Source organism: Entelurus aequoreus, linkage group LG01 (genome assembly GCF_033978785.1).
Source record: "Entelurus aequoreus isolate RoL-2023_Sb linkage group LG01, RoL_Eaeq_v1.1, whole genome shotgun sequence".
In the NCBI taxonomy this organism is placed as follows: Eukaryota; Metazoa; Chordata; class Actinopteri; order Syngnathiformes; family Syngnathidae; genus Entelurus; species Entelurus aequoreus.
In genome coordinates this window covers 77598376-77625101 of record NC_084731.1, presented here as the reverse complement: position 1 = coordinate 77625101, position 26726 = coordinate 77598376, and the positions used below count along the sequence as shown (strand labels likewise).

The window sequence follows — 26726 nt, the reverse complement described above, 5'->3', positions numbered from 1 at the left end:
CGTTAAGAATCTTGTCTTTGCAGTCTATTCAATTGAATATAGGTTGAAAAGGATTTGAAAATCATTGTATTCTGTTTTTATTTACGATTTACTGGTTTTGGATTTTGTAATAAATTCAAAGAATACAGTATAGCGCCGCTAATTGCTAGCTGGCAACTAGAGCGCTAATCGCTAGCTGCCAGCATGTTGAAGACATATATATATATATATATATATATATATATATATATATATAATATATATATATATATATATATATATATATATATATATATATATATATATATAACATGTATATATATATATATATTTTACACACACACACACACACACACACACACATATATATATATACATATATATATATATATATATATATATATATATATATATATATATATATATATATATGGTTGGATGGGAAGCTTTTATTTTCATCCAACATGTTTTTGTACATTTATGTATTTATCTTTCCCTCCATCCTGACTAGTATCCCAAAAAGCATGATGCTGCCACCACCTCTCTCCACAGAGGAATGCTGTAGGTCTGACCATAGGTCACCTACCTGACTAGGCTAATAAACTTTTTTGTCATTAATGCTTACCCTAGACTGATCATTTTCAAGTTGCTTGGAGTGATGAATGAATAATCCTTTTGAGCAGAAACACTATGGACTGTTATACTTCCGGTTCACGGCACGAAACAAAAAGTAAATTTTCAACCCGCAGCATCATTCATAAGATGGTTCCGTTGCATAGTGTTTAAAGCCATTTGTTGAATACAAAATATTATGGCCATTAGCGAAGAAAAATCCATAAATTAGCCAGACCGTTCTATAAGCGGCAGGGTTAAAAGTGCAGGGAAAAAGTAGCGGCTTATAGTCTGAAAAATACAGTACAGGGAACCTAACGCCTGTAGTGATGCTTGCTTGATCAATAAATAAGTCTCTGTTCAATGATCATCCTGGATCCTTCACACTCCCACGCCATCATTGTAGCGAGGAGAAGGAGGCAGACAGAGACACAACACAAGCTACAGTAGCATCTAAACATACTGAATCCGTATGTAACAACAATACAAAACCCAAAACCAGTGAAGTTGGCACCTTGTGTAAATCATAAATAAAAACAGAATACGATGATTTGCAATCTTTTTCAACTTATATTCAATTGAATAGACTGCAAAGACACGATATTTAATGTTCAAACTGAGAAACACGTTTTTTTGTGTGCAAATAATCATTAACTTAGAATTTAATGGCAGGTACACATTGTAAAAAAGTTGTCACAGGGGCATTTTTACCACTGTGTTACATGGCCTTTCCTTTTAACAACACTCAGTAAACGTTTGGGAACTGAGGAGACCAATTTTTGAAGCTTTTCAGGTGGAATTCTTTCCCATTCTTGTTTGATGTACAGCTTAAGTTGTTCAACAGTCCGGGGTCTCTGTTGTGGTATTTTAGGCTTCATAATGCACCACACATTTTCAATGGGAGACAAGTCTGGACTACAGGCAGGCCAGTCTAGTACCCACACTCTTTTACTATGAATTTACTGTTCCAACACGTGCAGAATGTGGCTTGGCATTGTCTTGCTGAAATAAGCCGGCGCGTCCATGAAAAAGACCTTGCTTGGATGGCAACACAAATGTGTAAGTTACCCATGCCTTGGGCACTAATGTTGGGCATTGTCGCTTACATGCAAGGATTTCTCCAGATTCTCTGAACCTTTTGATGATATTAAGGACCGTAGATGGTGAAATCCCTAAATTCCTTGCAAGAGCTGGTTGAGAAATGTTGTTCTTAAACTGTTAGACAACTTGCTCACGCACTTGTTCACAAAGTGGTGACCCTCGCCCCATCCTTGTTTGTGAATGACTGAGCATTTCATGGAAGCTGCTTTTATACCCAATCATGGCACCCACCTGTTCCCAATTATCCTGTTCAACTGTGGGATGTTCCAAATAAGTGTCTGACGAGCATTCCTCAACTTTCTCAGTCTTTTTTGCCACTTGTGCCAGCTTTTTTGAAACATGTTGCAGGCATCAAATTCCAAATGAACTAATATTTGCAAAAAATAACAAGGTTCACCAGTTCCAACGTTAAGTATTTGTCTTTGCAGTCTATTCAATTGAATATAAGTTGAAAAGGATTTGCAAATCATTGTATTCTGTTTTTATCTACCATTTACACAACGTGCCAAGTTCACTGGTTTTGGGTTTTGTACTAGCACGTTAAAATAGCAGTGTAGGGTAAATACAGGACTCGAATGAATGAACATGAATTCTTGGAGCAATTGTTCAATGTTGGCAAAACGGTCTGGTGCGGACTTGCCCCAGCTATAAGCCTCGACACCGAACCACTCAGTGTTAAAAATATCTACACACGGACCTTCTTTGGCCTTTCAAAATAAAACTCCAGCGAGCAGTACCTATTCATCTGTAATGAAACCTAACAGCTTCACTAGGTGCACCCGATATTTGTTGTAAGCAGTCCCCCCCTACCCAATCGGCTGTTTGCAGTGGCGAAACACGCAAGCTGCATTAAGTGGGCCATTTATTTGATGGGGGCAATTCATCTTACAAAGCCGTCTTATTAGACTGTCACTTGCACAGTATGAACAGTGCCTTCAAATCACACGCCTTGGGATTTATCTGTTATTTTACCGCCAGGCAAAGAAAACAACGGCTAATTGGACTGAGTCATCTTATCTTCTGCGGGACCGAAAGAAAAGATGAAAAAAAAAAAAGGGAAAAGAATCCAAGCGCATACTTCAAGAGCGCAGAACTTCGGCGTATCCGCGTCCGCCGCAGCGTTTGAACTAACGTCCGGGTAAACACAAAATCTGCGCAGAAAAGGCTGGGCTCATGCAGATCGCCGGGGCCGACAGTCAGCAGAGCGTGCGGTGGCGGGGAGCGGGGGGAAGGAGTGATTGCCTGTGCGTGCTGCGAGGAATGTAATCTCAGAGCAATCAAGAGGCGGCGGCGTCTGACAGCTCAGCGGCTCGCTTCTGAAAACCCCAGGCAGGTAGAGGGAAATCATTAGCCGCTGCTCATGACCCCGTAGGTCACTTTTATTGGACAACCTCTGTGTTTCATATTAAACTCCTGCTGCCAGAAACAAGCGGGCGTGCGACAAACAAACTGAATGTATACATGATGGATGGATGAATACGAGCCGTGACCAGGGAATGTCCAACGGGATGTGTCGCGTCCATTTCTGATCAACACTTTATTCTTCACCCTAGAGATGCTCCGAAAACCTGTGCTTTGTTCACCATTACCATTTGTTTGGTAATGGTAATGGTGGGGACGGTGTGGCGCGGTTGGGAGAGTGGCCGTGCAAGCAACAAGAGGGTTACTGGTTCAATCCCCTCCTTCTACCAACCTCGTCACGTCCGTTGTAACCATTGTGACACTTCACCCTTGCTCCTGATGGGTCGTGGTTAGGGCCTTGCATGGCAGCTCCCGCCATCAGTGTGTGAATGTGTGTGTGAATGGGTGAATGTGGAAATAGTGTCAAAGCGCTTTGAGTACCTTGAAGGCAGAAAAGCGCTACACAAGTATAACCCATTCATTCATCCATTTGCTGGCTATTGAACGATAGGAGGCGAACAACGGGGGAATCTGTAGTTGAGGAATTTTGCATAGGTGTGTTCCGATTCGATACAGATATCAGCAAAAAAAAAGCATCTAAAATCTCAGATATCAGCGCTCCGATACAAGTTTTATTAGTATTTTAATCAAGCCATTAACGAAAGGTAAACATGGGAGGCTATAGGCCAGAGCTGGGCAAATATTTTGACTCTGGGGCCAGATTAAGAGAAGAAAACGTGTATGTGTGTATAAATTATACACACACATTTAAAGTTAAAGTTAAACCACTGATAGTCATTTTGGTGATTTAACCCCCAATTTCAACCCTTGATGCTGAGTACCAAGCAGGGATGCAAAACATTATCATGGGTGCCATTTTTATAGTCTTTGGTATGACTCGGCTGTGGTTTGAACTCACAACCTACCGATCTCAGGGCGGACACTCTAACCATTAGGCCACTGAGCAGGCTAAAGCAGGTTACATTTAAAAAAAATTGATGTAAACATCTGCTACACAGTATGTGTGTTCGGGTCCCTTTTTTTTCAGGAACACTAATACCAAAAGTCACAATGTCTGATAGAATTCTAAAAACAGACCACCTCCAACAAATGGAATGGAACTTTACTGTTTTTTACTGAATGGGACACCCAAAATCCACATTAAAATAAAGAAAGTGGGTTTTACAATATTAACTATGAACAATAAAACACTGAATATTAACAACATATTGTTGCGCTTGTAGCGTGAAAGCAAGACAACTTGAAATATCGTTTGACACACAAAAACGTGTGCGTCGTTTATTCCTCCAACAACCAGAATGAATGAACGCTTACGTCACAAACCCTTCAAAATGGCGGGAACAACAAACCCCCACCTTTGGGAGAATTTCCTGACGGCCACTGAAAGGGGCTGCACTGAATTACTCACTCTTAACTGCATATATGAATGAAAACAAGAACAACATTGTTATGTGCAGAATAGAACAATGGCAGTGAATAATGAGGACAAAGTCAAGTAAAGTGAATTATGTCCTTAAATCAACCGCTACACACGTCCCCCCAGAATTCGCCATCACAAAGAAAAACAAACGGTCAATGGACAGGGGCACGGACGGGCCGACCAGACCGGGTGCGCCGGACTGGTACTAACGCCGGGGAGTCAGCAAGGGGGACCGGTAGGGTATCTGTACTGTCTAAGGTCCCGGGGGCCTGCGTAGAAAGATGCAAAACATTGTCATGGGGCCTAGGTAGAACGGGCGGACGACCCCTGCAGAGCGGGCGGACGACCCCGGCAGAGCGGGCGGACGACCCCGGCGCGGGAGTGATACGCCGTCGTGTGGTGGAGTTTCACTCCCAAGCGCTGTCTTTTAGGGACGCCCTGAGCGCTGCCTTCATGGATCTGTGAAATCGCTCACACATACCATTGGCCTGGGGGTGATACGCCGTCGTGTGGTGGAGTTTCACTCCCAAGCTCTTGGCCACAGCGGCCCAGAGTTCAGAAGTGAACTGAGAGCCCCGGTCGGATGATATGTCCAACGGGGTACCGAAACGGGCAACCCACGTACCAATGAACGCGCGCGACACCTCTGCGGAGGTGGCGGACGTCAGAGGTACTGCCTCCTGCCAGCGGGTGGTCCTGTCGACTATCGTGAGGAGGTATGTGCAGCTGCGTGAGGATGGGAGAGGCCCGACCAGGTCCACATTGACATGGTCAAAATGGTGCTCCGGAACCGTAAACGGTGCCAGTGGAGCCCGCATGTGGCAGTGCACTTTTGAGCGCTGGCATGCCACGCATGTGGAAGCCCAGTCCCTAACGTCTTTTTTCAGTCCACGCCAGACAAATTTTGCAGCTACCAGTCGCTGGGAAGGTTTCCTCCCAGGGTGGGAAAGGCTGTGGATGGAGTCGAACACGCGCCGCCTCCAAAAGGGGCCGTGGCCGACCGGCAGCGACGTCCCAAAGGAGCGTAACCCCTGTGTCCTCAAATGGGACCTCAGACAACCGTAGCCCTGTGGCTGCAGCCTTCAGAGCTTGGATGTCCGGGTCGTCGGCCTGGTCAACTGCCATTTGTGCAAAATCGAGCCCCACATGGACAGCGCCCGTGACGGCTCGGGAAAGGCAGTCAGCAACGACATTGCTCTTACCAGCAAGGTGCTGGATATCCGTCGTGAACTCTGAGACGTAGGAGAGGTGCCTCTGTTGCAGAGCCGACCACGGTTCAGCCGTCTTGGCCATCGCGAAAGTTAGGGGTTTGTGGTCCACAAAAGCTGTGAAAGGCCGGCCTTCAAGCAACAAACGGAAATTACGTATGGCCAGATAGAGACCGAGGAGCTCACGGTCAAATGTGCTATACTTCCGCTCGCAGAGGCGCAACTGCCTGCTAAAAAAAGCCAAAGGTTGCCAAGTTCCACCCACCCACTGCTCATGCACTGCACCTACAGCATAGTCTGACGCGTCCGTGGTGATTGCAATAGGAGCATCGGGTAATGGGTGTGCCAGCAGGGTAGCGTTAGCGAGAGCAGACTTGACCCCCACAAAAGCACTGTGCCGCCCGTCAGACCAGTCTACCATGTGCTTGGGAGCAGCCCCTTTAAGAGCATCATTCAACGGCCGCATGAGGTCAGCTGCCCGGGGATGAAACGATGGTAAAAATTTACCATGCCAAGGAACTCCTGAAGAGCCTTAACCGTGAGTGGGCGGGGGAAGTTTGCGATGGCAGCCACCTTCGCTGGGAGGGGAACTGCCCCGCACTTCGTGACACGATGTCCGAAGAATTGTCAATTACAGACCACCCGAACTGGCACTTAGCCGGGTTAACAATAAGCCCATGTTGGCTAAGGCGCTGAAAAAGGGACCTGAGGTGGGTCACATGCTCGGCCTGAGAGTTGCTCGCTACCAGGATGTCGTCCAAGTAGACAAACAGAAATGGCAAGTCACGTAAAACAGAGTCCATCAACCGCTGGAAAGTCTGTGCGGCGCTCTTAAGGCCAAAAGGCATTCGTAAAAATTCGAACAGTCCAAATGGGGTGATGACCGCTGTCTTCGGGATATCAGAGGGGTGGACCGGCACCTGATGATAGCCCCGGACGAGATCTACCTTAGAAAACACAGTTTTACCAGCCAGGTTGGCGGAAAAATCTTGTATGTGGTGGACCGGATAACGGTCCGGGGTAATCGCATCGTTGAGTCTGCGGTAATCACCGCATGGCTGCCAACCACCTCCGGGCTTCTCCACCATGTGGAGGGGCGACGCCCACGAGCTGTCTGAGCGGCTAATGATCCCGAGGCGTTCCATGGTCTCGAATTCAGCTCTAGCGATGGAGAGCTTAGCAGGGTCCAGGCGCCGGGCTTGTGCGTGCACAGGGGGGCTCGTGGTGGCAATGTGGTGTTCCACACCATGCTTGGCGGTAGATGACGAGAACGTGGGCTGCGCCAGGGTGGGGAACTCAGCGAGGAGGCGAAGAAAAACGTCCGCGGTGGGTAGCATGCTGAAAAGCCTGATGGAGTCCGTCGCGCTGAGACTGTACTTGAACGAGCAGAACGTTATCGCATCCACCAAGCGCCTCTTTATTACATCCACACGGAGGCCAAAAGCACAGAGAAAATCTGCACCGATGAGCGGCACCGTCACTTTAGCAGTCACAAAGTTACAACTGAAACGCTGTCCACCAAAACACAGTTCCACGTACCGTATTCCGTAAGTGCGGATAGGGCTGCCATTGGCCGCTTCCATGAGGGGGGCCATGTGACTCAGACAGCATGTCCAACCTTGATGCTGGCAGGACGCTCCTCTGCGCGCCGGTGTCACATAGGAAACGTCGTCTAGAGAGGGAGTCCTGGATGAAGAGCAGCCTGCCAGTACTGCCGACGCTCATGGCCACTGCTGAGCGCCGGCCCCGGCGTTTCCCGGCGGCAGTCCACTAAAACTGCACGGGGGACGGCACCGCCTGGCTTTGGTCCCGAACTTTGCGTGGAAAAAACATAGTCCAGAATCCGGCAGCAGCAGCGAGAGTGGAAGAGTCTGCCATGGGTCTTTCTCTCTCAGCCGGAAGGAAAGCAGCCACATAGGTCAGTTGGGAGGCCAAAAAGAACTTATCAGCTTCAGCAGCTGGTTCGCGGCAGTCCAAAATGGCGGTGTTGGCTAAAGCAGCCCGCACCTGAGAAGGCAGGGGTCTCAGGAAAAGCTGCACGAAGAGGAATCCTGGTCTGTGCTCAGCTAAGAGGCCTAGCATTTTGTCCATTAGTTCAGAGGGCTTGCAATCGCCAAGCCCCTGCTACGAAAAAAGGCGGCTAGCTCGCTCCGCGTCGGAAAGTTGAAATGTCTTTAAGAGGTGAGCCTTCAACGTGACGTACTTGTTCCTCTCCGGTGGGTGCGTAAGGACGCTAACCATTCTGGTCGCTGTCGCGCTCCCGAGGGAGAACACGACATCATAAAACTTAGTGTCGTCCTCGGTGATACCACGCAGGGCGAACTGTGCCTCGGCCTGGGCAAACCATGCAGTCGCGGAAGTTTCCCAGAACTCGGGAAGCTTTAGAGAAACAGCATTCGCAGTCATGGTCGATAATATTCACTGAATCCGTTGAGTGAAGCGTTGGGGTCACCAGTGTTGCGCTTGTAGCGTGAAAGCAAGACAACTTGAAGTATCGTGTGCGTCGTTTATTCCTCCAACAACCAGAATGAATGAACGCTTACGTCACGAACCCTCCAAAATGGCCGGAACAACAAACCCCCACCTTTGGGAGAATTTACTGACGGCCACTTAAAGGGACCGCACTGAATTACTCACTCTTAACAACATATATAAATGTAAACAAGAACAACATTGTTATGTGCACAATAGAACAATGGCTGTGAATGAGGACAAAGTCAAGTAAACAGGTGTGGTGAATTATGTCCTTAAATCAACCGCTACAATATGAACATTGCTCCTCTTTTACTTCTCAGACCACCTCCTCAATAGACTTATTTTACAATCAAGCAAAACACAACACAAATGTAATCAACTGCAAAATATGAATGCAAAGTGTAATAAACACCTACAATATGATATATTATCACTTTATGCAGACATTTGTTGTAAAAATCTGCTTCCGCATCTGTTCCTGACACATGCGTTTCGGGCTGGCTGCTCTGAAAACAAACCCCGCCCACTCTGCTTTGTTCCTTGTCTGAGCTGCTGTGACGTAGATTACCGTAATAAGTCGTATATCACTCAAAAGTGCAGATTTCAACCAGTGAAATACTTTCTATAGTTCAAGTCTTACGGTCATTTAAAAGCAGCACTGCACATCATATTGGCGGCTACAGTTTTGACGTTAAAGGTCTAAAAAAAATGTGTAGAACGTCCGGCAGGCTGGATTGAAAATCTTAATGGGCCGTATGTGGCCCGCGGGCCGTATTTTGCCCAGGTCGGATGTAGGCTACAAAACAGCTAAGCACACAATAGCACACAGGCGACACATACGTAATAAGTGTCCTTGATTGAACAATATTACAGTATAAAACAGCACATTTGTCAATATAAACAAGTTTTAAATGATTATAGTTGCATGTAACTCACACATACAGAGTCTAAAAGCCAGAATTGTATTAGAAAGTATCAAGCAACAAACATGTTTGCATAATTAGACGTGCTGCATCCTGAGCTTAAAGGGGAAATTCACTTTTTGGGGGGAATTTTGCCTATCGTTCACAATCATTATGAAAGACATGACAGCGACTTGTCCAGGGTGTACCCCGCCTTCCGCCCGAATACAGCCGAGATAGGCTCCAGCACTCCCGCGACCCCGAACGGGACAAGCGGTAGAAAATGGATGGATGGATGGATGACAACGGATGTTTTTTTTATACATGCTAACCTGTAAATAAACATAAATAAAAGTCAGCTTAGCCCCTAAAACCCAATAAAATAAAACATCCAAAAAGAAACAACAATACTCCATTTACATTTTGTGACTTGAGTATTAACCAAGTATTAGTGATAATGTTATTATAAGCGCTAACGTGGACAGACTATTTGTAGTGACGCCTTGATCGCGAGCTTGTGTGTCAATGTTTACATCAACGACTGATCAGCTGCTTCCTCGAATGTTACTACATTACATATATACTTACATCATGTATATATTACATGTTATTATGAATGTTACTACATTACATATATACTTACATCATGTATATAAAACCTTAATGGAGATGTTTGGCATCTCGCATAGGCTCCATTGTAAGCGGACTTTTGATCGCATTTATTTAATATTTAGAATGCATAAAAAATAATAATAGTTTCAAGTTAAAACATTGGTCCGATGTGTATTTACTAGCTCCGAGTTCGCTCATTCTGTTTACTTCTGCAGCAAATTACAAGCGGAAGTGTTGCGGCTGACTCTGGCTGTTGTCACAGACTTTGCCGCCATGTTTGATCCATTAACATGCCCACAGCTGATCACCGCGATCAACCTGACATTATCACGATTATCCATCACGATCACATTCTGAGTCATTTCACTAGATCTGGGGTGTATATATATATATATATATATATATATATATATATATATATATATATATATATATATATATATATATATATATATATATATATATATATATATATATATACATTATACACATAAATATTATATATGTATAATATTTATATATATATTATTCATATACAGTACAGGCCAAAAGTTTGGACATACATTCTCCTCATTCAATGCGTTTTCTTTATTTTCATGACTATTTACATTGTAGATTGTCACTGAAGGCATCAAAACTATGAACGAACACATGTGGAGTTATGTACTTAACAAAAAAAGGTGAAATAACTGAAAACATGTTTTATGTTCTAGTGTCTTCAAAATAGCCACCCTTTGCTCTGATTACTGCTTTGCACACTCTTGGCATTCTCTTGATCATAGTTTCGATGCCTTCAGTGACAATCTACAATGTAAATAGTCATGAAAATAAAGAAAACACATTGAAATGAGAAGGTATGTCCAAACTTTTGGCCTGTACTATATATTATACTTATATGTATGTGTATATATATATTATTGATATATTTATAACCAATGTTTATTTATTTATGAAACGGACGTTTTTTGTTAACATGTTAAAGGTGTTTAATAAAAATACAAGCATGTTTAACACATGTATCATTTTGTAATTGTATGCATGTTTGAAAAAAACTCAAACAATAACCGTAACATATAGATTCCTTTCTTTCATGAAGACAGGAATATAAGTCGGTGTATTACCTGATTCTGAGGACTTGCATTGATTGTAATCAGACAGTAGTGCTGATAACGTCCACATTTTCAAATGGAGGAGAAAAAAAAGTCCTCCTTTCTGTCCAATACCACATGAAAGTGGTTGGTTTTTGGCATCTTATTTGTCCAGCTTCCATACTCCTTTTTATACACTTTACAAAAAATACATTGGCGGCAAACTCTGTAGCTTGCTAGCTTGTGCACGCTATCTTTCTGAGACTCTTATTTTGTTAGCGCAGGCAGGATAAAGCAGCGCTTTTATTATGAAGATAGGAACTGTGCAGTCGCTCTTTAGAGTTTTGACCGCAGGTACAGCGCGAGAGTCTGTTGAAATAAAAAGTGTTTATCGCCTTCCTGTCGGTCATTTTTTATTAATAATGAGCTCACAAGACTCTCGGGTGCCGTGAATGTCAATCAAGTGACGAAAGTGATGTCTTAGTGAAGAATGATGATCGCTAATTTTTAGATCTATTTTTTTAATGCCTGGCTGGGGATCGACTGACACACCCTCCGCCATCGACCCGTAGCTTGCAATCGACATAATGGGCACCCCTGATCTACACCAACAATATCAATCAATCAATCAAAGTTTATTTATAGAGCACTTTATCACAAGTGTCTCAAAGGGCTGCACAAGCCACAACGACATCCTCGGCTCAGATCCCACATCAGGGCAAGAAAAAAACTCCACCCCATGGGATACAATGAGAAACCTTGGAGGGGACCGCAAGTGTGGGGACCCCCCTCCCCCTGGGCGACTGGTGCAATGGACGTTGAGTGGATCTAGTTAATAATATGAGAGTCCAGTCCATAGTGGGGCCAGCAGGGGATCATATGATTTGCCTGAGTGTCTGGACAGGACGCATTCCTTCGAAAAACAACTATTTTGACACCCGGACTAGTTACTGTCAATGGAAACATCCTCGCTGTGCTGCGCTGCTACGATGTAATCACTTTCATTTTCACTTTCATGAAGAAAACGAGAGCCAGGCCAAGTTTTACAATTCCAAAAAGTATTGCGCTGAGTTGAACTAATCTGCGGTGTCCTGGTTCAAAGGTCAGATCATTTCTCTCCGATGTGTACTTGCCCTACACGCGGTAATTGCTCGGACTTAATCCGATGAATGTGTTGCTTTGTGTATCCCTTTGAAACCCTTAATCACGCGTGACTCACTTTGCAATATTACACACTCTGTAATTGGGACTTGGTTTATTTCCCTCCCTGAGAGCCGTGCGGCTTTTTTTTATGTACACACTAACAGAGTGGACAGGGAGCGAAGCAGTTTGTGTTTCCGGGACTTTGATCAAATTACACCCGAGTGTACTTTACGATCATTATAATAAAAACGGCTAATCACAATTGTTCCCGGCTGGTCGTCTCGTGCACCTCAACCTTCGCATTGCACGTATTTCTCTCCAGCAGCGGACAATCTTGACTTTGGAGATTAGTGAGATTGTACTCGATATCTCGCTTCACTTCCTGTGTGCAGAAATAGGCAATATCCCCAAGTAGACACTCATAATAAGATGAATAATAACACCTCGCCCCATATGGAAGGAGATATAGTCCCTTATTGCTTTGCGGTGATGAAATTAAACAGCATTATATGGGCAGCACCGGCCAATTTTCACAGATATGAAAAGGAGAAGATTGCAGGTGGGATTACCGTGAGTGTGGTCAGAGAGGACGCAGCTGCCACCGCCGCTGCCACCTTGCTCGCTCACTGATTGTTTGCCTTCGAGCCGCCGCTTGTGCCCCCCCTCTGCGTCTCCCGCTCTCTGTTTGTCTTCTGGAGGCTCATCCGCCTCCTCCTCGCTCTGTTTGCCTTTGCACCATTCGGAAGCGGCGGATTTCGGCGGGCTGAGCGGTGGCGGTTCTCTGTCGGATTTGGACAGGACGTCGCAAGCCTGCTCCTCCTCGGCTGAAAGTGGCGGCGGAGGCCCGGCTGGCTCTGAGGCAACAGAGAGACAAGAGAGGAGAGATTCTCATGAGTGTGCAGACATGGAAGTAGATAGTCCTGGTCAGTACTGATGGACATTTGTGACCATCAAATTAAAACACATTGGAAATAAAGAGTGTACCTTTCAACTAGAGGTGGCCCGACCCGATACTGTTATCGGATATCAGCAAAACACCTAGTATCGGCTTGCACTCTCCAATACAGTCTTGCAGCGTGTTTACTTCTGCAATGCTGGACAGCCAGTCAACTAGGGTTGCAAAATTCCGGGAATATTCAAAGTTGGAAACTTTCCATGGGAATTAACGGGAATATATGGGAATTAATGGGAAATTAATGGGAATAAACATTGAATGCAACATGCTAGATCTTGCAGCATGATTATTAGCTAAAACAACCTGATTTAATGCAAATTCAGTAGAATTTCAACCCTGGACTGTGCATTCCTCTATCACATGTGCAGTGCATTCTTCCATCACATGCACAGATAATTCCCAGCATGCTATACACCACAGCTGGGCTATTGAGGCCACACTAGTATTTGAGCCCAAGGACTTCATCCAGTCAGGTAAGTTTTGATGATATTACTGGGTTAAATATATTTGATCTGTGGTATTTAAGTTTAATAGAGGTGTAATTGCTTATTACTGTATGACTGTAGACTACTCCAGCAGACTTCCACTCAAGCTACCTAGCTGTTCCTGTACTTGATAAATGATTTTGGGGCCAATATCTCTAGCTAGCTAGGTTTATGTACCACCACCAGTCTCATAATGAACCGAAAATATTTCTCCGTTAGCCGTGATGCTAATTTTCTCTATGTTAAATCCCATTCATTTATGCTAACAATGTTAGCGATCCGAATTGACCTTTTTTGTGATCTGTAAAGTTCAACTAGCAAATACTAAATCAAACCGTGGAGTTTCCTCTGCCCTCTGTTCTGCTAGCCATTCTGTTGTCATACAAGAAAGTAGGTTATAGTTTGATTTAGCATGCTGATTGAGTGTTCATTTATTCATCTAGCCTATGTCTATTCATTTGTCCATCAGTAAAATATTTTTATAGACTACTCCATTTGTTTAGCTGACTATTTGTATCCGTGTGTGGCGTTGCATTAGTGTTTTACAAGAATAAATAAATACAAACAGAATAATGCCACGTACCCCATCTGATGTGTGGAGACATTTCATGAGAGACGAGCTTTCTAGCTCTCAACTCGGTAACCAGCACTGTTCTGGAGGTCAAGTTTACCAGCGTACACTTCGTTACACCAGGACACCCCATATTTCCACAGGAAAACTAATGAAGTCAACCTAAAAAAAGTGTAATTTTGAAGCCACTTGAACCCAAAAAGTAGATGTGTAAAATGGCAGCAAAACATGGTCATTGGCAGAGATCTATGCTCCAACCTTTGGCCGGCTTGGAACACGTTCAAGAACTGTACATCTTGTTTTGACAGCAATACAATTTGCAGCGAGGGTGAATGATCATTACGCGACATTGTTTTCCTAATTGCTCTCCTGTATTGTGGTGTGCGTGTGTGTGTGTGCGTGTGCAATCAACATTAACAAAACAATCAGAGTAATTGGCACATCTGCGCACCGTTCTACCCAGGTGATCGTGGCAGGCGTACAGCACTCATTTGGACGCCCTTTGAAATATCAAACTTGTAATTCGCCTTCACTCGCACGGCCATAATGTCATAGCGGGGAAGTAAAAGATCAGGCAGGATTTCAAGCCACTAAAAATGTTAATGCATGCAAGGATTATGTCATAGCCATCCACAGAATGAAAGAAAATGAACAAAACGGGCCAAAGCATTGGTGCACCTTGCGATTCTCTCCACATTAGAATTCAAATGAATTATGAAACGGGAGACAACATGGACTTTGCTTTTGCAGCTGGAACAGCTGCCATTCTTCTACACCAGGAGTGTCGAACTTCGCCGTCATGGCTGCCCTCAGAGGGCCACTTGTAACAGTGAATGTAAGAAAATAAAAGTATAATCGCCTCATTATGGGGACGGCGTGGCGGGTTGGGAGAGTGGCCGTGCCAGCAACCTGAGGGTTCCTGGTTCAATCCCCACCTTCTACCAACCTAGTCACTTCCGTTGTGTCCTTGAGCAAGACACTTCACCCTTGCTCCTGATGGGTCGTGGGAAGCGCCTTGCATGGCAGCTCCCGCCATCAGTGTGTGAATGTGTGTGTGAATGGGTGAATGTGGAAATAATGTCAAAGCGCTTTGAGTACCTTGAAGGTAGAAAAGCGCTATACAAGTATAACCCATTTACCATTTACTCATTATATTATTGCCTATGCATTTGGTTATTTGATTTTTGTACGTACAAATTGATGGATAACTTGCTTTGAAATCGTAAGTCAAGGTGACAAGCAGATATTTAAGTATTTATTGTTATTTTTACAAACTATCTTACGGTATATAATAATTAGGAGTGAATTAGGGCTATATAAATAAACATTGATTGATTGATAAAAAATGTATATCACATTCGAATCCCGATTTGTTTTAGTAATTTTCAAAAACCTATTTTCTTTTTATGAATTAATTAAAAAAACTGGGTTACCCTAACCCTAACCCTAAATGTCTTTCAATAAGCACACATGGTTGCTCTTTTTTTCGACTTTAGTCAAGTCTTTTACAAAAAGTAGACGTGCAAGGCTATAAGCTACTAGGAGCTCGCAGCTACACAACAGCTGAACACACGATAGCATGCAAGCTAGACATTTGTGATAAGTAGGGGTGTCAGAATTTTTTTAATTTACGAATGAATCGTGATTCTTATTTGTAAAAATTCTTAATTGATTTAAAAAAAATATATATATATATATATACTGTATTTTTCGGAGTATAAGTCGCTCCGGAGTATAAGTCGCACCGGTCGAAAATGCATAATAAAGAAGGAAAAAAACATAAGTTGCACTGGAGTATAAGTCAAATTTTGGGGGGAAATTTATTTGCTAAAACCCAACACCAAGAATACACATTTGAAAGGCAATTTAAAATACATAAAGAATAGTGAACAACAGGCTGAATAAGTGTATGTTATATGACGCATAAATAACCAACTGAGAACGTGCCTGGTATGTTAACGTAACATATTATGGTAAGAGTCATTCAAATAACTATAACATAAAGAACATGCTATACGTTTACCAAACAATCTGTCACTCATAATCGCTAAATCCCATGAAATCTTATACGTCTAGTCTCTTACGTGAATGAGCTAAATAATATTATTTGATATTTTACGGTAATGTGTTAATAATTTCACACAAGTCGCTCCTGAGTATAAGTCGCACCCCCGGCCAAACTATGAAAAAAAACTGCGACTTATAGTCCGAAAAATACGGTATATATATATATATATATATATATATATATATATATATATATATATATATATATATATACAAATATATATATACATACATATATATATATATATATATATATATATATATATATATATATATATATATATATACACATATATATATATATATATATATATATATATATATATATATATATATATATATATATACACATATATATACATATATATATATATATATATATATATACACACACATATATATATATATATATATATATATATATATATATATATATATATATATATATATATATATATACACACATATATATATACACATACATATATATATACATACATACATACATACATACATACATACATACATACATACATATATATATATATATATATATATATATACACACACAGTATATGTGTATATATACAGTCACGATCAAAGAACATAATGTCATGGCTGTCTTGAGTTTCCAATACTTTCTACAACTCTTATTTTTTTGTGATAGAGTGATTGGAGCACATACTTGTTCACAAAAACATTCATGAAGTTTGGTTCTTTTATGAATTTATTATGGGTCTACTGAGAATGTGACCAAATCTGCTGGGTCAAAAGTATACATACAGCAATGTTAATATTTGGTTACATGTCCTTTGGCAAGATTCACTGCAATAAGGCGCTTTGGTAGCCATCCACAAGCTTCTGGCAAGCTTCTGATTAAATTGTTGACCACTCCTCTTGACAAAATTGGTGCAGTTCAGCTAAATTTGGTTGATTTTCTGACATGGACTTGTTTCTTCAGCATTGTCTACACGTTTGGGAAAAAAAAACTTAATTCTAGCCTGATTTAGCCAGTCCTTGACCACTTTTGACGTGTGTTTGGGGTCATTGTCCTGTTGGAACACCCAACTGCGCCCAAGACCCAACCTCCGGGCTGATGATTTTAGGTTGTCCTGAAGAATTTGGAGGTAATCCCCCTTTTTAATTGTCCCATTTACTCTCTGTAAAGCACCGGTTCCATTGGCAGCAAAACAGGCCCAGAACATAATACTACCACCACGATGCTTGACGGGAGGCATGGTGTTCCTGGGATTAAAGGCCTCACCTTTTCTCCTCCAAACATATCGTTGGGTATTGTGGCCAAACAGCTCAATTTTTGTTTCATCTGACATCACATGGACAAAGATTAGACCTTCTGGAGGAAAGTTCTGTGGTCAGATGAAACAAAAATTGAGTTGTTTGGCCACAATACCCAGCAATATGTTTGGAGGAGAAAAGCTGAAGTCTTTAATCCCAGGTTGTTTTTTTTGCCTACAATCAAGCATGGTGGTACTGTCGTAGTGTGGTTCTGGGCCGCACAAGTGCTGTCTTCCTGGAGGAGTTGCGGTCAATAAAGGAAACATGATTTCCAACATGTCCTGTTGAGAGAGCATTACTCCTCCCCTGGGAAACTTGACCGTGTGGCAGTTTTCCAGCGTGGTAATGAGCCCAAACGCACCTCCGGGATGACAATTGCCTCGCTATGGAAAGCAGACGGTGGATGAGCGGAAGGTGCCGAACACGCACCAGCTTTGTGATAATAAAAGAGGATTCTAGTAACAAACTGTGCAGCTCTGGTGAATTCCCTGCCCGAAAGGATTAAGACTACATAACAGTGGTGCTAGCTTTAAGGGTCTAAACTACTAACATGCCACATAAAAGGCGCTAAGTACTATAAAACTGCTGGTGATCTACTAGGACTGTGTAATAATAAATAATAATAATGGATTAGATTTTATATCGCGCTTTTCTATTGTTAGATACTCAAAGCGCTCACAGAGAAGTGGGAACCCATCATTCATTCACACCTGGTGGTGGTAAGCTACATTTGTAGCCACAGCTGCCCTGGGGTAGACTGACGGAAGCGAGGCTGCCATTTTGCGCCTACGGCCCCTCCGACCACCACCTACCATTCATTCATCATTCATTTCACCGGTGTGAGCGGCACTGGGGGCAAAGGGTGAAGTGTCCTGCCCAAGGACACAACGGCAGCGATTTTTTGGATGGTAAGAGGCGGGGAGCGAACCTGCAACCCTCAGGTTTCTGGCACGGTTGCTCTACCCACTACGCCACGCCGTCCCATGTGTGTGCAATTGATAATAAAATTTAGTTTTTTGTGTACATTTACCGGCTGTCACCATAGAGATACTCATTTCCCTTCACATCACTGGCATCATGCTCCGACCTGTGATGTTGTGCTATGTTGTGGAACATGCTGCACACAATTCTAACCTGTCACCTTTTCTGGGCTATTTGAAGCGCGGCTCCAGTGCGATCTTCAATGGAACCGACTTTTTAAAAACAACTACAGTAGTTTTATGAAGTAATGTAATGTACAGCATTTACTTTGAAGAGTGGACTTCTACTGTATCTCGATCCAGCTGCTTCTCTGTCAAGCACAAAATTGTCTGCTTCTCAATATTTTCATGGATAAAAGGCTTAGGTATTATTGTATCATTCTTGGCTGGCGTTGTAATCATTCTGCTGTCTCTCTTAGTACGGCGCAGGCTAGCAGCGTTACGCTCAGATGGCTTCATCCAACTTTATTCATTTATATACTGTAGCACTTTTCATACACAGGCAAGTGGCGAACACAAAGTGCTGAACAAAAAATAGAGGAAAATAAAATATGTACACACGCACGCCCCAGCACTATTGACAATAACAAAGAAAAAGCAAAGACAAAACAAAACATGGCAAGGCATTGAGGATAATTAGAGAATAACTAAAATTAACGCCATTTAAAAAATAGAATATGCTAAAATATATGTAAAAAAAATAACATGGTTCACTGTGACATTTGCTATACCGACTAATGACAGGGATGCTTTGTAACTCAAATGTATGCTTGTAACTCAAAGCATAACAATTCGCTCTTATCTCAAAACACTCTAAAGTTGAGGTATGCCAAGTTAGCTAGCTACACGCTTTGTCATATTTTTGATATTTTTTTTAAAAATTCAATTAATATCATTTGCATATTCTTCCCAACACTGTCCTTCACACTCACTTTCTTCCTTCCCTCGGTTGTAAAAACAAAGTTATGTGCATCTCGAGCTATAAGCTAATGCTATCGAGGAAGACCAGGGGCCGTACTTATCAAGCTTCTTAGAATTACTCCTAAGAAGTCTGCTAAGAGTTGACTTAAGAGTAAATAAATTCTTCGCTGAAAGCTGCACTTAAAAGTTAGTTATCAAGCGTCTTACTCACACTTTCAGCGAAGTGTAGGACTGAATCTTAAGTGTCACACTCAGAGCTGAATTACGACATTACTATGTGCCGTAAACGGAATTTTAGGTGACGTCATTTATGTGTCCATAGAAATGACCAATCACGGAAGGGAATCCGTTGTCTAAGAATAAAGAAATATCTTGGAAATATTTAAGTGGACAATGGGAGTGTATATTTTGACAATAAACTACAAAATAATACAAAACAAACTAGTCCCCGCCGGCACTCACGCTACCGCTCCCTCTCTTCTATCGCCCACACACTCACTGACGTCACTCACCTCACGGCCACACACATACGCTACTGTCATAACATTTTCTTTCCAATTCATTAATTAGGCAACTAATTTGAAACTGGTGTGGGTGGCTCTATATATACTAGCCCACTGCAGACACATGCAGAAATCAACAAAGAATCGAAAAGTATTAAATCTGTGACAAAAATAATATCCGCTCTGTCTAAACGATACCGTTTGATCAGCTGCTCGTCATCAAAAACAAAACAAAACATTGTTCCGTTCCCTGAACGTTCGCAGCACGTCTCTCTCGCCTCAGTGCCATCCCCTGCTGGCAACTCCTAACCACTTAAGACACCGCTGAAGGTCTCTTAAATATCGTGGAGAGTAGGAGTGATTCTTAGACTTAAGAACGTTGATAAAAAGCTTTTATTCTTAAGTTTGAGAGTAGGACTATATTTCGCAAATTCTCAGGACTTAAGTGTAAAATGGCACTCTAAGAAGCTTGATAAGTACGGCCCCAGATGTTTTGGTCGGATTCCCGGGGTTCACTGCGATATTTGCTATACCAACTAATGACAGGGATGCTTGTAAATCAAATGTATGCTTGTAACTAAAAGCGTAACAATTAGCTCTTATCTCAAAACACTATTAATTTGACGTATGCCAAGTTAGCTAATGACAGGGAGGCTTGTAACTCAAATGTATGCTCGTAACTCAAAGTATAAAAATTAGCTCTTATCTCAAAACACTCTTAAGTTGAGGTATGCCAAGTTAGCTAATGACAGGGATGCTTGTAACTCAAAGCATGACAATTATCTCTTATCTCAAAACACTATTTAGTTGACGTATGCCAAGTTAGCTAATGACAGGGATGCTTATAAATCAAATGCATGCTTGCAACTCAAAGCATAAGAAATTGCTCTAATCTCAAAACACTCTTAAATTGAGGTATGCCAAGTTAGCTAATGACAGGAATGATTGTAACTCAAATGTATGCTTGTAACTCAAAGCATAACAATTAGCTCTTATCTCAAAACACTCTTAAGTTGAAGTATACCAGGTTGGCTAATGACAGGGATACTTGTAACTCAAATGTATGCTTGCATCTCAAAGCATAACAATTAGCTCTTATATCAAAACACTCTTAAGTTGAGGTATGCCAAGTTAGCTAGCTACACGCTGTTATATTTTTGATTATTAATTTTTTAAATGTAATGAATATCATCCGCATGTTCTTCCCAACACTGTCCTTCACACTCACGTTCTTCCTTCCCGCAGTAGTAAAAACAGAGTTATGTGCATCTCGAGCTATAAGGTAATTCTAGCGAAAAAGACCAGGTGTTTTGGTCGGATCTTTCCCGGGGTTCACTGCGACATTTGCTATACCAACTAATGACAAGTATGGTTGTAAATCAAATGTATGCTTGTAACTCAAAGCATAACAATTAGCTCTTTTCTCAAAACACTCTTAAGTTGAGGTATGCCAGGTTAGCTAATTACAAAGAGGTTCATTTAGCCTATTGATGTGTATTTATAAATGGTTGATTTATATAGGCTAGTAAGGTAAAGTTGAAGGCTGCAGAAGCAAGGTAGCTGAAACTTGTCAGGTACAAAACTTTACCTTACTAGCCTATATAAATCCATCCATTTTCTATCGCTTATTCCCTTCGGGGTGGCGGGGTGCGCTGGAGCCTATCTCAGCTACAATCGGGCATAAGGCAGGGTACACCCTGGACAAGTCGCAACCCCATCGCAGGGCCAACACAGATAGACAGACAACATTCACACTCACATTCACACACTAGATCAACCTTTTATAAATAATGACAGGGATGCTTGTAACTCAAATGTATGTTTGTAACTCAAAGCATAACAATTAGCTCTTATCTCAACACACTCTTACGTTGAGGTATGCCAAGTTAGCTAATGACAGGGATGCTTGTAACTCAAATGTATGCTTATATATCAAAGCATAACAATTAGCTCTTATGTCAACACACTCTTAAGTTGAGGTATGCCAAGTTAGCTAATGACAGGGATGCTTGTAACTCAAATGTATGCTTATATATCAAAGCATAACAATTAGCTCTTATCTCAACACACTCTTAAGTTGAGGTATGCCAAGTTAGCTAATGACAGGAATGCTTGTAACTCAAATGTATGCTTATATATCAAAGCATAACAATGAGCTCTTATCTCAAAACACTCTTAAGTTGAGGTATGCAAAGTTAGCTAATGACAGGGATGCTTGTAACTCAAATGTATGCTCGTAACTCAAAGTATAAAAATTAGCTCTTATCTCAAAACACTCTTAAGTTGAGGTATGCCAAATTAGCTAATGACAGGGATGCTTGTAACTCAAAGCATAACAATTATCTCTTATCTCAAAACACTATTAAGTTGACGTATGCCAAGTTAGCTAATGACAGGGATGCTTATAAATCAAATGCATGCTTGTAACTCAAAGCATAACAAATTGCTCTAATCTCAAAACACTCTTAAATTGAGGTATGCCAAGTTAGCTAATGACAGGAATGATTGTAACTCAAATGTATGCTTGTAACTCAAAGCATAACAATTAGCTCTTATCTCAAAACACTCTTAAGTTGAAGTATACCAGGTTGGCTAATGACAGGGATACTTGTAACTCAAATGTATGCTTGCATCTCAAAGCATAACAATTAGCTCTTATATCAAAACACTCTTAAGTTGAGGTATGCCAAGTTAGCTAGCTACACCCTGTTATATTTTTGATTATTAATTTTTTAAATGTAATGAATATCATCCGCATGTTCTTCCCAACACTGTCCTTCACACTCACGTTCTTCCTTCCCGCAGTAGTAAAAACAGAGTTATGTGCATCTCGAGCTATAAGGTAATTCTAGCGAAAAAGACCAGGTGTTTTGGTCGTATCTTTCCCGGGGTTCACTGCGACATCTGCTATACCAACTAATGACAAGTATGGTTGTAAATCAAATGTATGCTTGTAACTCAAAGCATAACAATTAGCTCTTTTCTCAAAACACTCTTAAGTTGAGGTATGCCAGGTTAGCTAATTACAAGGAAGTTCATTTAGCCTATTGATGTGTATTTATAAATGGTTGATTTATATAGGCTAGTAAGGTAAAGTTGAAGGCTGCAGAAGCAAGGTAGCTGAAACTTGTCAGGTACAAAACTTTACCTTACTAGCCTATATAAATCCATCCATTTTCTATCGCTTATTCCCTTCGGGGTGGCGGGGTGCGCTGGAGCCTATCTCAGCTACAATCGGGCGTAAGGCAGGGTACACCCTGGACAAGTCGCAACCTCATCGCAGGGCCAACACAGATAGACAGACAACATTCACACTCACATTCACACACTAGATCAACCTTTTATAAATAATGACAGGGATGCTTGTAACTCAAATGTATGCTTGTAACTCAAAGCATAACAATTAGCTCTTATCTCAACACACTCTTACGTTGAGGTATGCCAAGTTAGCTTATGACAGGGATGCTTGTAACTCAAATGTATGCTTATATATCAAAGCATAACAATTAGCTCTTATCTCAACACACTCTTAAGTTGAGGTATGCCAAGTTAGCTAATGACAGGAATGCTTGTAACTCAAATGTATGCTTATATATCAAAGCATAACAATGAGCTCTTATCTCAAAACACTCTTAAGTTGAGGTATGCCAAGTTAGCTAATGACAGGGATGCTTGTAACTCACAGCATAACACTTAGCTCTTATCTCAAAACACTAAGTTGAGACGTATGCCAAGTTAGCTAATGACAAGGATGCTTGTAACTCAAATGTATGCTTGTAACTCAAATTATAACAATTAGCTCTTATCTCAAAACACTCTTCAGTTGAGGTATGCCAAGTTAGCTAATGACAAGGATGCTTGTAACTCAAATGTATGCTTGCAACTCAAAGTATAACAATTAGCTCTTATCTCAAAACACTCTTAAATTGAGGTACACCAAGTTAGCTAGCTACACCCTCTGTCATATTTTTGATAATTAATTTTTCTAATTCAACGAATATCATCCGCATCTTCTTCCCAACACTGTCCTTCACATTCTTCCTTCCCGCGGTTGTAAAAACAAAGTTATGTGCATCTTGAGCTAAAAGCTAATGTTAGTGAAGAAGACCAGATGTTTTGGTTGGATCTTGCGGGATCTCGGGGTTCACTGTGACATTCGCTACATTAATCAAATATAATTCACTTCACTTCACAACTAATAACAGGGATGCTTTAAACTCAAATTTTCACTTGCAACTTCAAGCATAACCGTTATACGAGCTCTTATCTCAAAACACTCTTAAGCTGAAGTACCAGTGTAAGAGGAGTTCATCCTAAATGTCCTTTCTATAGTACTGTCTCTTGAGACAATGTAATAAAATGGTTGGACTCAAAATGATTAACTATAACTAAATGACTAAAAAGTGAGTCTCAGGACTTTTGTTTTTTTGCCTTTGCTCATATTCTGACACTGCTTAAGAAAATAAGACCTTCTGTTTGTTTTTTTACAAAACGGTATGTTAATGCAAACGTTGGAATATTGCAGTTATTTCCATTCCCCTAAAAGGAAATTGGAATTACATCCTCTCAAATTATTTGTTTGTTGACGTGTGAAATCTAACAAGTAGTGAGATTCAGCGATGGGCTAATTAGTGATCCTTCCTCTCAGTGACTTGTTTCTTCAAAAGGCCAGCCCGGTGACGACTCGCTCAAATGTCATACAAGTCTCCGGGTACCTGGCCTCTCCGCTGCCCCCCTTCGCTAACAAGCCGAGCAAGACCGGTGAGAGAGACGGCTCAATTTGTGTAGCACGGTCCCCACCAAGCGAGATGTTAGGGGTGAAATCCTGCGGGGTCTTTACACGACTTACCCAATCAAATCCCTTGTTTCATCCGCAAACGAGAACCCCATTAATGTCTTCATAAGGCTGGTACGGTATACCGGTATTAGTATAGTATCGCAATACTAATGGATCAAAAACGGTACTATACTCCGTTTGAAAAGTACCGGTTCCCCATTTTTTTTAAGGGGCATGACCGATGAGCTTCAACCACACCTGTGAAGTGAAAACCATTTCAGGTGACTACCTCTTGAAGCTCATCAAGAGAATGCCAAGAGTGTGCGAAAAAGTAATCAGAGCAAAGGGTGGCTATTTTGAAGAACCAGGAATATAAAACATGTTTTCAGTTATATCACCTTTTTTGTTAAGTACATAACTCCATATGTGTTCATTCATAGTTGTGATGCCTTCAGTGACAATCTACAATGTAAATAGTCATGAAAATAAAGAAAACGCATTGAATGAGGCTGTGTCCAAACCTTTGGTTTATTCGTTATACAGTGCTCAATACCGGGGTAGAGCGGAATATACGTTAGATCAGGAAAAAACACAGAGGCTATTTCATCCCTACAAGCCTGTTTCGCAGGTTTCCCTGCTCTTCTAAAATCCCTTGAAGAGCAGGGAAACCTGTGAAACAGGCTTGTAGGGATGAAATAGCCTGAGTGTTTTTCCTGACCTAACGTATATATATATATATATATATATATATATATATATATATATATATATATATATATATATATATATATATATATATATATATATATATATATATATATACATATATATACATATATATATATATATATATATATATATATATATATATATATATATATATTACAGAGTTACAGAGGCTATTTAATCCCTACAAGCCTGTTTCGCAGGTTTCCCTGCTCTTCTAAAATCCCTTGAAGAGCAGGGAAACCTGTGAAACAGGCTTGTAGGGATGAAATAGCCTGAGTGTTTTTCCTGACCTAACGTATATATATATATATATATATATATATATATATATATATATATATATATATATATATACATATATACATACATACATATATATATATATATATATATATATATATATATATATATATATATATATATATATATATATATATATATATATATATATATATATATATATATATATATATATATATATATATATACGTTAGGTCAGGAAAAACACTCAGGCTATTTCATCCCTACAAGCCTGTTTCACAGGTTTCCCTGCTCTTCAAGGGATTTTAGATTTTAGAAGAGCAGGGAAACTTGCGGGACGGCGTGGCGCAGTTGGGAGAGTGGCCGTGCCAGCAACCTGAGGGTTCCTGGTTCAATCCCCACCTTCTACCAACCTCGTCACGTCCGTTGTGTCCTTGAGCAAGACACTTCACCCTTGCTCCTGATGGGTCGTGGTTAGGGCCTTGCATGGCAGCTCCCGCCATCAGTGTGTGAATGTGTGTGTGAATGGGTGAATGTGGAAATAGTGTCAAAGCGCTTTGAGTACCTTGAAGGTAGAAAAGCGCTATATAAGTATAACCCATTTACCATTTACCATTTTACATCAAATATTCTAACTAGAAGTAGAGGAAAATATTGCACATTTCTGACAAAAAGGGCATAAAACATAAAAAAAATACTTTATATCGACAAACCTAAAATTAATCTAAAGATTTAAGAAGTTTGATATTTGATTATTATATATATATATATATATATATATATATATATATATATATATATATTTTTTTTTTTTTTTTTTTAAATTTTTTCTAAAGTATATATGACTTAATTTTAACATTTTTGTGACTGAGACCCTTCAGGGTACCAGGGACCAAACTTGAGGAGCCCTAAAGTTGAAAAAAATCTATAGTGTATTTGTTTTATAAATGAAAAGTATCAACATGGTTTAATTCTTTTAGTGTGTGACCCTCAGTGGAAAAAGTTTGTACACCCCTGTATTAGCCTATGAGAACGTTGTATCAAATAAGTAGATCATCACTTGTTCTGTAGTCTGCACAAAGCCTGTCTGGAGAAATGTACCAGAGATTAGAGAAGGATGGTCCTGGATGCTCACAGGAGGGGCATTATAAAACATTTAAAGATGTGGCCAGTCAGAGTCATTAAACGACACGGATGAAATTGATAAAAATCAGGACAA

General features: G+C 41.0%; 2 protein-coding genes across 2 annotated transcripts in view; both read right to left on the bottom strand.

The window, feature by feature from the left end:
* The window catches only part of LOC133649008 (interleukin-1 receptor accessory protein-like 1), a 53420-nt gene extending 48068 nt beyond the window's left edge, over positions 1–5352 (bottom strand). The window contains exon 1 of the mRNA XM_062045712.1: positions 5016–5352. Coding sequence (XP_061901696.1) covers positions 5016–5352 — 337 coding nt within the window. The remainder of the gene's footprint in view (positions 1–5015) is intronic.
* Positions 5353–7512: 2160 nt separating this feature from the next.
* The window catches only part of LOC133648956 (DNA annealing helicase and endonuclease ZRANB3-like), a 154270-nt gene continuing 135056 nt past the window's right edge, over positions 7513–26726 (bottom strand). Inside the window, exons 14-15 of the mRNA XM_062045582.1 lie at positions 12532–12816; positions 7513–7817 (exon numbers count right to left, since the gene is read on the bottom strand). Coding sequence (XP_061901566.1) covers positions 7513–7817; positions 12532–12816 — 590 coding nt within the window. The remainder of the gene's footprint in view (positions 7818–12531; positions 12817–26726) is intronic.